We start from the raw sequence: 14,487 nt of genomic DNA on the forward strand, positions 1-14,487 counted from the left end.
AAGGTGTTATTACTTGTCAACAGAAATCCACCAACTGGAAGTAAACCCAATTACTGAGTTAAATCACATCTGTCTGCATGTTGAAGTGGGAAAAATGCATCAAGCTCGATTGATCTTACCGCTGCTCTGCCATCTGGATCTCCTCTCCATCACCCAAATCACCCACTTTCAACTATTTCCACTGGGGCTTGAGACCCAAATTGAATATGTCCAAAGAAGATGACACAGATAATTCCCACAATCGCTCCGACCATATGTTACCACACTTGGAGACTGCTGAAACATTTTCTAACTTTCAAATAACTTCCAGAGTTGAAAAATTGAGTGACAGTAATGGATGGATAAATATATGGTCCAAAGTGTGGCGTGAAGCAGCGAGGTAAGGTTTGATGCCCTGAATGTCGTTTTGAATGGTGCACTTGCCAATCTGATGTCAACTCTGCCCTCCTTTTAGTCCGATGATCAGCTTGAGGGCTTGAAACATGACAGCAGTATATGTGTAAATAAAAACCCTTTGAACGTATACAACAATGTGTTAATCACATTTACAGTGCAGTATGTCAGAGATGTATTATTACTGTGTGCTTACATATTGTTACAGAGGGTACACAATAGAGGTGTTTTGTTTGGGTTGAAATCCCAAATTGCAAAAATGGTTGTTTTTCCTTTATATTTTCTCTATTTTCCCCTAAACATCTTTTGCTGAATTTCCCCACAGATGATAAGTGCTCGAGGCCTTCCATTTTGCACAATGACAGAATTGCACCAGCCAGGTTCAGTACTGAAAAAACAGTTGGGATAAATGAGAAGCTATTACTGTGTTGGAAATATGAAATGGCAATATCTAAAATTGCAGGAGATGGGCATGAACCTCAGATCATAATTCAAAGATGTGTGAAAAGAAAAGCTTATTCTGAACCACGGTAATACCACGCTTTTGACATGTACAATGACTAGAAAATAGTATGTTTGCAACATAATGAATAACTGCAGGCTCGTGGGAGTGGTAGTTTATGAATTGCAAGCACTCACATCATCAGACAATGTTAAAGATAGATAATGTTATATCCATTAAACTTGGTTGGTTGGTTTGGTTTTTGGGCACTTCCATATCAGTAAGTGCCAAGTCGGATATATCAATTACGACTTGGATGTTTGCTATTTACAAATCAGAAACTGTGTTGCAAGGTGAGTTGCAGGGAAGCATGGTGAGACTCGAGGAGGACAAAACCATCACACAGGCAGGGAGTTATGCTGAAAAATTAGCTAGACTTTTATTCTCAGTCTCCAAAACAAAAAAACAAAAAAACAAAAATGAAACAAAAGAGATTTAGCAAAAACACTTCATACTCATTCACAGCTCAAACAATTCTGGTGCTGCTCTTCCTCAACCAGTCCCCCCCCTCTCTCTCATTGCACTCACATATATATTATGAGGGCCCGCCTTGCCAGTTCAAACTGGCCTATCAGGTCAGCACTGCAGAATAGAGAGTTGACATGTTTAATAAAAATATACAATGTTTTTCTTAGCTTGCTCATACCAACCAAGCCTCAGTTCATGCTATACCTTCAAAGTAAGCAAATCATTTGAACATCATACAATATTTATCTTAATTACCTGTCATTCATCACACATCCTTTTACCAATCAAATCGGAGGACTCGCCCACTCATACACCACATAAAAGGGCTATAGTTGAGGCGTGCTTCCTCTTTAAGCACCAGCACAAGATGGCCTCCACAAAGGACTCAAACTCTTGACAGGTTATGGCTTTGATTACAGCATGCCTTAATATATTCTTAAGAAAAACTTACATCTAAAGATTTTAATGCTGAGTACAATTGTATGTATTTCTAAATGAATGTTGAAACCATAAATTACATAAAGAAAAGAAAGAAAATTGTGTCTAAGAATTCTTTCCACCTTTCTTAACCAAAGAGGGGGTTTAGCAAATAGTTAGAGAGGGAGTTGGTGCTTCCTCACAAACTGATTATTACTCCAATATGATATGCATGCAGAATTCACCTTCAAGTTGATTCAAACCCATATTTACACTATTGATACCTACAATGTTGTTAACCAAAATAACATTTTCTTATTGTGAACAAAAACTGGATTTTTAACGGATCAAATCTACCGTGAATACACAATGCATCCTCGAGGAGACATATATCTCAAGTCTAAATCTCATCCCAAGCCATGAACATCAAGTTTTCATTAATTGTAGTCAGGCAACTTCAAATAGTCTTCTGATGAGCACAAGATCTGCTGCACTCACTCCCTCTGATTTACTCACTCATGGTGAGCTTTTTATAAACCACACCTGATGCCTTAATTCTGCACCTCCACTAATCTTAACTCAATTTCATATGCATTAATGCTTTAGTGAGCATTTCTGCAGTTCCTTGACTATACACTCAGTATCTGAAACCAATATGCGTGCCACCAGGTTGGAGACTCTTGTGGTAAATGTCAAAGGTAAGCCATAGTACAAGTCAAGCACTTCAGCGAGGCTTATGGCAGCTAGCTCCAGTCATGCATGCAGCCCATTAAAGTAGACCTACAATATACTGTATAGCTTCATGCCTCTGTCATGGGTAATGTCTGCGACCACTTTTCCAAACAGAATTTAAACCAGAGTCTGGGGTGAAGCCTGTATGTGGAAATGAGAACATAATAGCATATGAATTTCCAAATCACCCCCACGGGAAGAAGTGTTCCACACAGTCTCATCAGGTGTTTCTGAATTATAGGAATCCCTGGCTGTTTAGAGCTTATTTTTACCCTCTTTTTCCTCTTATGTTGAAAAAGTTCATAACGATAAGGGATCATGTGCATCACAGTCATATGAAACTGTCAAATTCAGGAGGAAAAATATTCTATATTTTGTGAATAGCATGTATCTTATACAGGAGTTTAATTCATGATTATTTCACTGTATATTATTACTTCTTCCTGAAGTATTTAATGATAAAGTTAAGATGCTTTTCCTCGATTAAAGCTTCATTTGAACATAAGGTATGTGAGGTATTAAAATCATACATTGAACGAACAAAACATATCTAAATCACGTACTGCTCCTTCTACTACTGGTGTTATTCAACAAATGCTCAAACTGATTAAACATAATTTATAATGCTAATGCTTTTCTGGAGGACATAAATTAGATGAGACGAAACAGAAAAAAAGCTCTTAGTGCCTAACCCATTCTGGTATCAATGAAAGGACTGGAGCCTAAAAATAAGGAGATAACATTTTCCCAGATCTCCCATCAACAGACTTGGGGTTTATTTAAGAATATAAGCATATCTGCATGGTCAAAGGTGAGTATACAGTCTGTTCACTGTAAATCCTTGTTATATAAATGTGGTGAATCATTGTGGATAATCTGGCAGGGAGGAAATAGGAAGTGGCCAAAGTGAACTGATGAAAAGAACTCAAACCTCCATCATGTCATCAAAGTAGGCGACACTAACTGTTCAGCACCTGTCATTTGAAAACTAGCGCTGGCAAAATGAACACAAATCTTTTCATCTGACACTTTTTCAAGCTCAGTTTGGACTGGGTCTACACTGGTACGTACTGCTTCTAAGAAATAGCCACAGCATCGCACTCTGACTCTGGAATTGAAAGCTGTCACTTTCTCCCTCCTACTTAGCTTTTATATATTAGCAGATTAACTGCCAGCCATATAAACTGAGGCATGTAAAACCTTATTACAAATTTCCTCAAGCACATGGTTTAGCTTGCTTTAAGCAACTGAAAACGTCTCCAAATAATTTCCTAAGTTGAATCAACGCAGTTATTACAGCAGAAACAGAAAAAAGTAATCAGCTTTATGTAGCCTGGAACGTAATATTTCTGAAGAATGATGAATCATAAACTACTGTACTAAACCATCACATCCTGCTAGCGAGCCCTGCAATCTTGTGGTCTAGTGGGTGCACTCTGAACGTATGGTGCAGTGTGAAAATTGGGCGAATGTCCAGCAGCTGAAAGCACCTGCAAGGCGGGAATCAATGCCCCGGGATTCACATTCTGTCATGCTAACTGTGCGCATATGTTCTTGATCACCAAAATTCTTGAAGGTAATTAATCATTGAGTTCACAGTTCAAACATATAACGCTAACTCTTATCTTCAAGATGTTTGGTAAAAATGATTGTACTACTGTATTTTGTCTCAGTTTTTAGTGCAGTTTGTCACACTTGCTTAATATTAGAGGTTAGGAGGGAAGAGGAGGAGACATGTGGTGAGGTTAAAAGCCTTGCACTCATGCTCTGGATTCATCATGCGAACTGGTGCATGACTCAGTCCTAAATACAACAGCTGGTGGTCTGAAGAGCCCGAGGTAGAGCCCCAGGGTGTGAGCTGACCGGCCCACTCATTTACCGGCAGCTTACACAGGGGACAGGAAACAGCGGGGCTCTGGGAGCAGGAGATGAGGCTGGCTCCTTTTCAGATTCTAGCACCCTGCAGGAGCCAAAGAACAAGGATGTGCCAAGAAGCATCACAATGGCAGATGTTTCATTTGACACACAGAGAAATTCAAGGGTCCAAAAGATGTAAACGCTGGACACAGGCTTGTCAACACATCGATCTCAATAAGCCTCTCCAAAATGATCGCACCTCCTTTCCAATAGGCCTTGAATTAATGAAACTGAAACCATGAAGGCTGGAGATGTTCTTTTCAAGCCTCATCAACATTCTCAGAACGACAGGACTTAAAACTGGTCCTCTCCTGGCATTAAGGTTATATGAGCTTGTCACATTTCTCACGATGGCAGGGCTCCCTGGAGATGCACTATGTGGCCCCATTCAAGTCAGTGGTGTGTGCCGAGTGAGCCTAGATATCTTTTCCTGCAAGAATGCTCTGCGCTCTCATCAGCTACAAGGGTAGGTGATTTAAATGAACTGTTGGTTCATCCTTGCCGTACTTCTTAAGTTCCAGATGAATTCTGATGTTGTTCTAACACTTTGCAAGTGGTACATCCAACATGCTTCATTACAATCCAATTTTATAAAAAAAAATACAATATGCGGTGCTATCATACATGCAAAGCACATCCAGTTATACAGAGCTACAGTATTATAAGCCACTGTGATAAAATAGTGCACGCATTTTTCAAGCAAACTGAATTAGCAGTAGCTTAAGAAGCATTTTCAATAGTTTTTAATACCTCAATTGCAAAACCTTGTTTGCCTTCTCTCTCATATTGTGTTGTCAAAGTTCTCATGTACATTTCATCATGTTTGCAGGAATCAATCATGATTAAATCCATTAACATCAGTAAAACTTTGGCTCTCACAGATCACTGAGCAAAAGGAAAACAGTGCCGAAACCCGGAGTGAAAAGGAAATGAGGCAACACAGGGTGAAGGAACATAGGGCAGACCCCTGACACATGCGGGAGTGTCATTATATCCCCCTAGGCCTTTCACTGCAAAGCCTATTATTTAATGTTATAATTAAAGCCCAGAAATGTGACCTGGGGTTAAGTTCAGCCCTCTCCATTTATTCATTAACATAAAAATAATAAAGATCTCCAATTAGTCGCTCCACCACAAAGCCTCGAACGAGATCACACTAAACTGGGTCATGAACTCATGTAATCAGTATACATTTCCTAATTTATAACTGGAACAACATGCTTTCCTTGCTTGTCTTGTTCTGGTTAACAACCACTGCTCTTTGAAAACACAATTTACAACAAATCTGTATTTTAGGAGTGTTGCAAGATTGGCACTGTGTTTTTCTATTGTCTTGTTACTTGGTGAGCCTTTCTTATTTATTCACTTGAGAGATGCAGTCACGCAGTTTGAACTCTCTTGTTAAGTGTACTGCGATGCTGCTGACATGAAGTTATACTAGTTTACTGATTGCACACTTTAGGTAAACACTGCACTACGCTGCCACGGAATATTAGGGTGAAACTGTTATTTGCAAATGTTACGGTGATCAAGTGCTTATGACTTATAACTAATTTTTTAGAAATGAGAGAAGTAGGCTCAACACTAAACTTTACACAAGCAGCTTACTGAGGGCACAAAGCCCTTTTTTTCTTTATCACTGAATCTCCTGAGCTGAACCTTCACTGAACCGCCACTATTGCAGGGCAAAAGATAGCACAAAAGCACCCACACAGCATCAGAAGCAAAGATGTCTCAATCTAGTCACTGAGTATGTTACATGCACACTTTATTCCAATTGAGATCTGTATACCAGTAATGAAAGTAGTCTGGTTAGGCCATATACTGTACATGAATTGCGCAAATAACCATCCCATTGATATATCCCATTTAAAATCACAATAAATCACCATTTTCACATTTTCAGCAAATGCATTCGAACCCAGAGCTCCAACACATATGCAACTACAGTTGTATAATTCTGGATGACAACCAGAGAGGGTGTGTAGTAACCAGATGTCCATCGTCTCTGGCAGTCAAGAAGAATAAAAAAAGAAACTCTCCACTCAGCCGTAAGTTGATTTCACTTTCTTGGTGGGGTGCCGCCCAGATTGGCACAAATGTGACATTGCTTGTAATGTACGTTGTTTATATAGTGTTAAAGGATAAGGCTGGTGACATGCTACTGTATATTTTCTTCCAACAAAGCTCATGAAAGGACCCCAACCAACAATGAATTGATGCCACTAACAAGTATTGTGTAGCAAAAGCCTGATATAGTGTATTCCTCTCAGCTCTATTGTTGTCAAAAAAACCTTTAAAAGGCCATCAGTGAGCCACAATGGTAGAATATCATCAGTCTTACTCTTTAAAGACACCCATACAAGACCTTACATAAAAGTTCACCTTGTTTTTCAATCTTTATTCCAACTGGAGTTAAAAGTTTTACAGTATCCAAATATTCAATTTCGGGCTTCAACAACTCCGTGACTAAAGTATTACTATATTTAGAGTCCTGAATGATGTTTACAGGCCTTAAACTTAGCCATTGATGTACTGTTGTGGCTTTGTTTGTTCTAGAAAATGTCTGCATGTTGGTACATCTGCACTATTGATTTTGAAACATCAAAAACTCCCCGCGGTTTCACTTCAGTGAAACCACCATGGAGGTCTTTCGGGGGTAGAAACTGTCTATGTTTCTTCAACACAACAACAGCGCCATTGTCAAATCTGTAATGCCAATGCCACCATCGCTGTCTGCATTTGTTGACAGCATCTAATGTTTCCATGACAATTTTGACACACCATGTTTATCTGTGCTTAATGCTTGTTTACTTCCAAGTCTCTGAGGAGCGGCTTATTTAGCAAATCACCTCAGCCATGTGTACTTGTCTGTGTCTGAAAAACAAAAATAAAAAGTCCCCAGTGTGAAATGTATTTGCATCCTTGACACCTCGATATGACATGGGTTTTCCCAAAGCACTGTGTGGCTCTCATCTCTCTGAGCCTTATCATTGGTGTCAAGCTTGGGACTTCTATTCAGAGACTACCCTCCAGAGGCAAAAAGGCTCTGTGGGCAACAAGAAAGACCATAGCAATAAACACAACAGAACGCCTTGGTTCTCCAACATACATAATGAATAATGCTAGGGGAACCACCAACACCCTCTTGGCAAGAGGGTGAAAATAGAAGAAGAGAGTAGTGGTGTCTGTGTAGTAAACACTATGTTTTATATGGCTTTAGGTCAATCCTAAGGGTCTCCCCTACATAGACATTAGTAGGAAGGCTGCCCTATAATATCTAAGACCCACCCACTATGCCGACATGTCAACAATTCTGTGAAAATGTGACCCCCCATCAACAGCATTCCTACACCACCCTCACCCACTGACAGAGAAATCCTGGGGGAAACACTTTTCCCGGTGGAGGAATACCACATGTGACTCTTCCTTCTGTTACCTCCTGTGGCAGTTTTTCTTTCATTCATGTATTAACGAGAGAAGCAAAGTTGAATGCTTCTTCTCTCCTCTTCTGTGGAACACAAACACAGAGTCAGATCACTAATCCCTCATTTCAGATGGATCAACCCGACACCCTCCTTGTATCCCACAGCTCCTCTCACCTCACATAGTTACCACTCGAGCCATGATTTCAACACCTGGTTAGTCAAGGATGCTCTCCATGCCTTATATGTTCTCTTTTACTGAGTACATTTGTTTTTTTTTCTTGCTTATTTTCTGTGCTCGCTCTTCTAATCCCTTAACATACAATCACATTCATCCTTTAACTTATTGCTGTTGTTTTCAAGTTCTTCTCAAGGCTTGAGAGGGAGGGCAGAGATCCTTAATCCCACCCTCCATTACTGATTTAGGCCCACAGCTGATTGAAAACTGGAAAAAGTGCTATAGCAGTCTCCTACGCTAGCCGGAGGCTTTTCACACTACTCAGAAAACACCATACATGGTGCTAAGGATGGCTTCCAGGAAGCTTGCAGACCGTATGCATTTCAGACATGGATGCCTGCAGAGGGTTGACACATTCTTCAGGTCAGGACTGTCAAACATTCTCATTCACCAAATCTAACAAAAAAAAGGTGGAAAAGTGCAGCTGGAGGATTCATAATCAAACTCATCTGGATGTGTTTGGACACAATCTGTCTTCTTGGCCAATGAAAAACAAAGCACTTTTGTCATTTTCTACAACAATAGAGATGCAAAGCAAAAGAAAGACGGGGAAAGTGAGGCTAAACTGCTGCACGCACGCGCACACACACACACACACACACACACACACACACACACAGCCTAATCTCCCTCACATCTCATTAACTGTTCTCTCTGAAGATGTATACAGGCTGGCAAGAGACTTATTTCCAATTTGGCAGAGCCAAGAGCATCTTAATGGGCTTTGGAAAAAATGCCCGGCAGAATCTTTATATGGATATTTGCAAGGATAGGGCTTTTAGAGTGGTATTCCCATACTTTCACTAAATGTCTCATGTCATTCCATTATTTAGTGATTAGACATCTGGCTGCGAACACATCTAAAATTGCTCCCAAATTTATTTCGCATACCTGCCCTACATGTAGAGTGAATTAAAGATAGAGCAGTGCAACAAACAGACTGCTGATTACATATGTTTGTGACAATATGCAGAAATGTGACACCAGAAGATTAAACATGGAGTGTCGCCACATTTTCTGTGCTATGTTGTATCATTTAAAATCCCTGACAGAAATGATGAGCAAGTGTTTGGGTTTATACAGCGTATTGATAAATAGCTTCAAACCTAAAATGATGATTCTTGTAATGGAACTTATAATGAACACAACAATGATAAACTGTTACACCTTTAATTATGGATGAATGACATCATCTCCTTATGTCATTTGCAATTTCAACAAATTCAATCTGAGGCCCTAAATATATATGAATACAATATTTTATTATTATTATATTTTATTCTAAGAGCTACAAAGATGTCTGTGTTGAGAAAGCTCAAATGTTGACTATATTAACTGTGCAGCATACAGAGGGTTCACAAGGGTCCTAACATTCATTTAAGTACAAACAGCAAAGATCTCTGCTATCTGGGTTGTGTTTAAGGGAATTGGGGAACTGCAGGCATCTCACAACCTGCAAACAGCCAAGTACAGATCACAGTGATAAACAGAGAGAGTTGCAGAATCAAGAATTCACATGAGGAAAAATCATGCTAACTGTTCTGTTAAGAGAAATCAAATGATATTCTTTAAAGTTGATATGGATGAACCCCGAAAGTAATTGTTATTCTTGAGAAAGGGAAATATAAGACTCGGGCACTGCGTTCATAGAAACTGCGGCACATCAAGAGATTTTGTTTCAAAGCCGTAGCAAAGAGCAGAGTCCACCCATGAGAATCCCAACCGCTCGGTGTAAGTAGAGGTTGATACTAACAGCAAAGCCTCGAAGTAAGAGCTCCCTGGCAAGGCCTGACTGAAGCATTCAGGAGCCGCTGTGTTCGTGAACAAAGGGATGACAATCAAGCAGCATTGTGTGTGCGTGTGTGTGACACTATAACTAACGTCTGACACGTGCACACAGGGGTGATCCTCACAGGCAGGCCGCATTGTTGGCTGACTGCTGTGTGACACACCAGGCAGGCGATGGTACATTGGCAACATGGACATGAGAGCGGAAGAATCACAGGCTCAACCTGGTAGAGTTTAATGAAGCTGTCCACCAGCCAGTTTTAGACATTTTTCAAATTCACATACAGCAGTGTGTTACAGCACCACCACTCTATCCTTCCCACCTGCTCTTTGCAAAGAATACTGGCACTCTTCCGAGAGACCTCTTACTGTATGAAATCGAGTCTAAAGCCAGTGAGATTTTTCTTACTGGCCTCTACCTCCCACCACTCCCGTACTGTAACCCAGCTGAAGCGCTCCCGAGTCCTTAGGCAAAAAGAAAAATTGAGGTGGGTAGTATGGTTGACCTCTACCAGAGTCAGCCAACTCTGTCAATTACATTATGTCTGCATCAGTGCCAAACAGTTATTTCAATCCAAGAATGAAACTACATACAATGACAATTTGCCAAGCACAGCAGTGAGTGTGAAAGAAGTGTCACACTGAGCGTGCATCACATCTCTTCATGGCAAAATCACACAAGTAAATCTGACTGTCTCGGACGCAGCGGGAGACTTTACACCAAATGTTTCTGCTTTCTACTGGCATAACATTTGTATTTGTGAGGGGTTATTATTAGCCCAGACACTGTCACTGGAAAAAAAATAACATATTGGGTAGTTATAGATCGAGAGGCAAGCATAGAATAAATATCTTCCCACAACAACTTTACAGATTTAGATAAAAAAAAAAAAAAACAGCAAAGCCTCAAAGAAATGACCTAGCCACCTGGTGTAATCCTTGAAACATCAATTTGGGGTTTCTGCTCTGATGGTTTACCAGCTTCTTTATGTTCTGGACACATTTTATGACTCTGGAGCCCATGAGACCCATTCAAACGCTGCTGTAATATTTCAAAAATGGATGGCCTGCAGAATTTTGATAGCACCTGTGTAAATATGCTTATTTGAATGGGTCTGACAAAAATTCAGAAAGAAACTTCTATTCAGAATTCCACCAATAAACGCATGTAAATAAAAAGGTGTATTTTTTGTAAAAAAACATGTTTAATTAAAGTTAAAGAGTGGATTAAATAATTATCCTATTGTATTTTCATATGCAAAAACATCTGTATAAACATTTCTGTGTGTCACCTCTTAAATAATGTAGCTCAGCTTGTCAGTGGCAGGGAGCTGTCAAAATAATTAGCTTATGCAAATATGGAGCTTACAACCTGAGGTAGCCACCTCTGCACAAGTATTAAACCTGTGTGTTTTGTATCTAGAGGCATGGCAGTAGCATGACATAGCAAATGATGGAGGGATGAGTGCTAACGCTGCTCATGCAGCTTATCACAAGTTGGTATTAGCATAGCTAATTAGCCATAATTGGGTGCTTTCTACTATGCCATCTCCTGAGGCCTATATCTAACTTCTGTTGTATTTATGCAAAGGTTATTTGGAGACAACAAAATCCAATTACACATAGTGCACAGGCTGTACATGACTTGTAATTAGGATTTGATCACAGCTCCAAAACACATCTTGATCTACATTGTGGCCAACAGACTTCTGTCTTTGACTTTAACTTCCAAGTAGACGAGGAATGCTACATGAGATGGAATAATAAATCCTGGGAACTCTACATAATCAAATAAAAGTATGTCCAAGTATTTCCAAATCATTTATAAAACATTATCTGACACAATATGAATTCTTGCTGTGGTAAATGGAACCCATCCAGTACTCCAGGGAGGCCAACAAAAACTCTGTGATCAAATACTGGACAGCTACATGATTTTCACTCCTATAAGAACTGTTGAGTGAAGTAAAAACAGCTGCACAAGTGAAGTCCAAGATTCTGTCTCAAAATACATTTAAATAATCTAATAAAACTGAATGAGTAATCCAAATATGATGCAGATAATCAAAAATTGTGAAATTAAATCATATTCATGTTTCAGTTCTAGATATGTTGTAAAAAATGTCTGACTGATTTGGACTCTTGGTTCCTTAGTTAGTGTTCCTGCAATACTAAAACATTTTTAGGGCTAGTTCAAATACTTGGATCCACGGTAGAAAGCTGTGTTCAATCACACACAAACACTTTATAACACTGATGAAAAAAAAAGGAAAGCGGGGCAACATCAGAAGCCACCATGTCTGTCTAGTTTCCTGTTCTGTCACATCAGAAACAAATAATGAAATAAAAATAATAGAGCAACAGCACAGTATTAATGCTTTTAAAAGCATATCGTGTAAGCGTTTAAGAAGAAAGATTCACACATGAATTATTCTAACCACAGTGTCTGGTCTTTTTATGTGAGTGGTCTGCTGTCTGGAGTAATGTGAGTGTGGATACAAAGTTTTCCTTCTTGCTTTTACATATTTTACTACAGCTCCTGGTGTAGATTCTCCAAGTGAATGTGCTCACCTCTGTATTGTTTGAACACTCAAATTGTCCTGTTTTTGTCTGCATTATAGCCAATCATTATTTGATACATTTTAAGGTCTGACTACTCAATGACTTCAAAATGTGCCACTTTGTAGAATTATAACTCTTAGATGAAGTTGGTATAAGATGTATTCGTAACGCAAGGATCCCTCATGCACTACAGACACAGACTTAAACACACGTTCAAACAGTAACAAACCTAGCATATTCCCATCGAGCCAAAACCCTGTTAAAAGCAAATAAGGCGGCTCTATGATCATTACTGCCTGACACTGCCAATTACCAATACAGTATCTCTATTTTGTCTGTAAGAGGCAATAGAGGGATTAACTTCAGGCCTCTCTGCTTCCCCTCTTCCCTCTCATGAAGCAGACTATGTTTACTGACTAATCTCCTTTCCTGCTTTGACCATAAATGTGATTACCACCACACAAGAGATAATAAAACCCCATATCTCTGCTGTACCAAAGAGCATGAATTAAAACCTAAGCTGTAGCCTTGAGGAATATCGAAAAGAAAGAAAAAAAAAAAGGAAACCCACAGCAAAAGGAGTATTTCGTGCTGAGTACATACAGCCCCCTACTGGTAAACATTATTCACTATTTAGCAAAATACAACACAACAAGCTCCATGATCTTCTGTTGAATGCCAGCAACAGGTATGCAGCCACTTTCACAACATATCTGCTGGTGCCACTGTTGCAGGGTCAGTCTCTCACTGCCTCCATTTAAGCAGCTCCATTAATGCCGGTTCTCAGATTTGGCTGACTGCAAATACATTACCTGCCAAGGTCTCACATATGATTCTTGGGCTGTTAGCTGTGGTGTTAAATTGGTGATCTATCCATTTGTAACATGTGGGTGACGTCACCTCTTTGACTTCTCTTTAAATGGTCAAAAGGCTAAAAACAGGTGGAAGGTAACAAGTGGGTTTTTACCAGTTTTAGTGTAGATTCAGTGTGTGTGCTATTACCAAAGTCAGTTTGGGATCTAAAATGTAAAATATAAAAACACCTGAAACAAATACTTGTGGGGATGTGTGATTTTTACAGACACTCACAGAGCAACATGATGGTGGATCATTTCAGCTGTACTCTGGATTTGAAATCCGTTGTTTGGTGTCTACTTAATGGAAGATAGTGAATGAAATGCAGCTTGCTGTGATTCATCATTAAACAACGTGAGAAAACTGAAGGGACCATACTGGCGTTTAAATAGCAAAGAAATCATATGGAGTTCCACTCTACTGCAATGACGTGTCTTTGATTTATCAAAACACTTACAATGAGCCAAACAAACACAATGACTGCAGATCACATTCAGACAAATGCTTTGACAAACTCTATCTCGTGAAAACATGGCATGTGGTGAAAAAGAAAAAACAGACTCATACTTTTGTTAACGCCCGGGTCGACTCTATTTGGACCCTCTAATAAAACGAGATGTTAGTGAGTCAAAGCTTTGAGGAAGATGAGTTCAGTGCGGCGATCATCATCAAATTGTTTCATTTGACAGGGAAACAGGACATGACACGTGGTGGAGGAGGCGAAACGCAGTGTCGATTTGTCATTTTCTCCTACCTGATATTTCCTGATGAGGTACATTGACGAGGCTGAATCCTTTAACGTTATAAGCTTGCCTAACCTCGCTACAGCTCCGCGCTTTGCTTTCACCAGCAGATGACAGGGACAGCACCGACAGAGTACATAAGGCGACTTGCAGTCTCCACATCGCATACATCAGTGAAATCCTTGGTAATGTTTCACAGGGAAATCCGTCAGAGAAAAAAGAAATCCAAAAGGGCTGAGTGGAAGATTTCTCCAGTGATCAGGATGTCAGATGTTCATTAAAACAAAAAAAGAAACAAAAAAAAAATCACTCCTCACTTAAGATGCTGGTACGTCCACCTCATTGCAAAAGCTTCGTATCTTCCCCTCGAAAAGAACAAGAACCCGGCGAGTCCGACTGCTCCCAGCGTGAACTGAAATCCGTTTGGAGAAGACAGTTGCTATCTGG

General features: G+C 39.7%; 1 protein-coding gene across 1 annotated transcript in view; it reads right to left on the reverse strand.

Annotated features, from left to right (window-relative positions):
• Positions 1-14,211, reverse strand: part of gpc6a (glypican 6a) — a 124,062-nt gene extending 109,851 nt beyond the window's left edge. Inside the window, exon 1 of the mRNA XM_070902969.1 lies at positions 14,052-14,211. Within this exon, the coding sequence (XP_070759070.1) occupies positions 14,052-14,211 (160 nt within the window). The remainder of the gene's footprint in view (positions 1-14,051) is intronic.
• Positions 14,212-14,487: the final 276 nt, after the last annotated feature.

This window comes from Enoplosus armatus, chromosome 1 (assembly GCF_043641665.1).
Source record: "Enoplosus armatus isolate fEnoArm2 chromosome 1, fEnoArm2.hap1, whole genome shotgun sequence".
Lineage (NCBI taxonomy): Eukaryota > Metazoa > Chordata > Actinopteri > Centrarchiformes > Enoplosidae > Enoplosus > Enoplosus armatus.